General features: G+C 33.7%; 1 protein-coding gene across 1 annotated transcript; it reads left to right on the top strand.

Annotated features, from left to right (window-relative positions):
• Positions 1 to 783: 783 nt before the first annotated feature.
• LOC111408402 (squamosa promoter-binding-like protein 14) lies at positions 784 to 1,693 on the top strand. Its single transcript, XM_023038168.1, has 2 exons — positions 784 to 1,157; positions 1,645 to 1,693. The coding sequence occupies exons 1-2, from the start codon at positions 784 to 786 to the stop codon at positions 1,691 to 1,693; spliced, it is 423 nt and encodes a 140-aa protein (XP_022893936.1).
• Positions 1,694 to 3,249: the final 1,556 nt, after the last annotated feature.

Below are 3,249 nucleotides of genomic sequence, written 5' to 3'. Positions count from 1 at the left end.
CGATAAGTACACCTCAACGGCCATATTCAGACTACAAAACACCAGCTCTGACTTAGACAATGGCAATTCAAGACAATATCAATTGAAGACAACAATGTGAAAATATGCTAAGCCAAAACACAAACTCCGACTAAGACAATAGCAATTGACGACAAAACTGTAGTAAGCAAAACATATCTAATATTAGGAAGCACAAAATGTAAATTAATCAACACACATTTCGAACTGTAAACACTCAAAACTTCTGAAATTCAAAAGTTATGTCGGTTTGCACAATTCTGATTTAAAAATAGAGGTAATGAATTTGTATTTATATTTATGGCTTGAAATCTGTCAAAATCCATCATATTCTATCTAATTAATGAAATCCTTTTAAATCAACTAGTAATCGAGGACACCTAAATTTATAAGTATTTCTAAATATCTAGATTGAGGACACCCACATTTTAATGAATTATATTTTACTCTAAATTGAGGAAACTTCAATTTATATGGAGTTTTAAGATCCATGAAACTCTATATTGAGGACACCCCACTTAATCTTTCTCTTTTCCTCAACTACTTCTATAGACGAGGTGTAACGAGCACACTGCCATATGTAAATGCAGTGTATTTATAAGTGAACAAGACCCAGTCACCATCACTTATCAAAACATGAAAAGAAATGCAAAAAGAAATACAACAGTTTCATCAAGATACACTTTATGAAACGTGGTATTAATGCACGTGATATTCATTAGACTATCTCAGTAGGCACTGATGAACGGGTTCTAGACAACAAGAATGGAACTTGGTTCAGCCTCTGCTTCTTCTTCTTCATCTACTTCTGGTGGGTCAGAATCACACAATGGCTTCAAGTTTGGCAAGAAAATCTACTTTGAAGATGTAGGTGTTGGAGTGCAGGACAAATTTGGTGGTGGGCCGCCTTCACTACCACCTAAGGCCGCCGGACTACCTCTCCCATCACCTGCCAAGAAGAGGAGAAACAGTGTGGTGCAAGGTGGCCAGCCACCAAGGTGCCAAGTGGAAGGGTGTGAGGCAGATCTGAGTGGTGCTAAGGCTTACTATTCAAGGCACAAAGTGTGTGGTACGTACTCCAAGTCCCCAACGGTCATTGTTGCAGGCCTTGAGCAAAGGTTTTGCCAGCAATACAGCAGGTCAGCTTTGTTTTTTAATTTCCTTTTTTCTCCTTTTTAAAAGAAAAATAAGTACATCCTTTGCCTTATTTAAATGTACACGCATGAGCATGCACACAATAACTTAATTACTGATTTTGTGTGCACACTTGCATATAGTTTATTTGCTACTTCTCTAAAATAATCCTTTTTTTCCCGTTTAGTTTCATCTTATTGTGTGGATAATGTTTTTGTTGAATTTGATTGTTCGTGTCAAACTCATTGTGTTAAATTTGTCACTACAATTGTGTGAATGATCACAGACTTGCAATAGACTCTCTGCTCGGGAGTTGGTTTTGTTGATAGTGTTGCTATTCACTTCCTTATCCGAAGGCCTTTTAAAATTTATTCAAGATTTCGGTTGTGACATTGGTGAACTTTAGTGGCATGTTTGATAAGATTGACCATAAAATATTGGAAAAGGCTAAGAAAGAAAAATAAGCTGAACTTTTGTTCATTGTATTTTTAGGTACCATATTGATGGAGATCAAGATAGGAATAAAGGAGTTATCGATTAAATAGAAGTTTAAAATAGAGTTTAATTTCAATTAGATTAGATTAGATTTATTTTGATATAATTATAGTTTATTAGAAGTTTGTTTTCTTCTTAACTTCTTCTTAGGTTATTTACTCCATATATAGAGGGGTTTATTCATTGTAATTAATAAAGATTGATTTTCTTCTTGTCCTCAAAATTTCTCTTCTCTGGCCCACCTTTCTTTTTGTTATTTCTCTTGTTTATTAACAAATTATATGCTTCTGCGTCAATTTCATATTAGAGAAATTCGTTCTCATTTGACCTATGCCTTCTCAAATCCAAACACCCAACCTCACCTTTTCCATCCAATCCATACACGTCGTAACCTTTCAATACCCATCCAAACTCTATAATCACTTTCAACCAACCTTAGAATAGCAGAAAATACAAGAATCCTATTGGAAGTAGTAGCAGTTCTTACTTCGTTCTAGTGGTTTACATCAGTTAAAAAAACATAAAAATGTCGGAACTGTTTACTAGAAAATAGTAGTGCAATTTAGGTTTCAAATGTTTCATGATTAGTTGCCTACATAAAGAATCATATTGTAGGACATGAAATATTTAATACTTTTCTATGGGTTTTAGACTTTTAGTAGTTGCCTTATGACAGTAAATTTAGCTACCAATCCTTTGTTTTCTTGTATTATGCTGATTGTTTGGTGATCTTTTAATAGCTAATATATTATTTCATAAGTGATGCAACATTAAAAGAGATTTTATTATATTTAGTTTTTAGTTTTAAAATATATTTTACGAAACATTATTATGGCTGATTTACTAGCTTTTATTAGATATTTCTTTCTTAGAATAGAATCTTTAAAACCTATATAAACGAATCTTTTACATTGTAATAAGGACAACTTTTGAATGAATAAATAATTGATATTTTCTTGCCCTAATTCTTATGTATTTTTGCTGCTTTGTTGGAGGTCAGGCCTCTGCCCCTCCCCCCATGTATGTATTATGGTCAAGGATCCTAACCCACATCATCCTCCTTTGGAGGAGCCTAAAAACACTCTGAGGATGAGTTGATAATTAATAAATAAATAAACAATTTCTTCCATCAACTCTTTGAAGTAGTGGGAATCTTTTTCATGGTAGCATATTAAGTATTCCCCTTTCAAATTCAACAAAAGCAATATAAGTTGATATGGAATAGCATAACAACCCAGTAAATGAAAAACATTGCCTTAACCCTTCAAAAAGAGGATACATAACAAGTTCTCTACTCATGATTTGTCTCCTTAGCATACAAATTGTTTGACATCCAGTGACCAAATTAAAAAGGAACATGACAACTTCGAGACAAAATTGACCAAGACTTGACAAGTTTAAATTTAAAATTACTTCATAATTCCATAGAAGACTGCATTACTCAATACCACCAAGATAATTATACTTCAAAAATCTACACTCCACAAAACCACAATCCCTAATTGTTCAATTTCCTAAATCGAATTCTAAGCTTTCTTCTCAGCCCAGGGAGTTCACCAAGTATAGGCTCACGAAGCAAGCAAGCAACAACTGCTTGCTGCG

This window comes from Olea europaea, chromosome 13 (genome assembly GCF_002742605.1).
Source record: "Olea europaea var. sylvestris chromosome 13, O_europaea_v1, whole genome shotgun sequence".
Classification (NCBI taxonomy): Eukaryota; Viridiplantae; Streptophyta; class Magnoliopsida; order Lamiales; family Oleaceae; genus Olea; species Olea europaea.
This window is presented reverse-complemented; position numbering and strand designations above follow the sequence as displayed.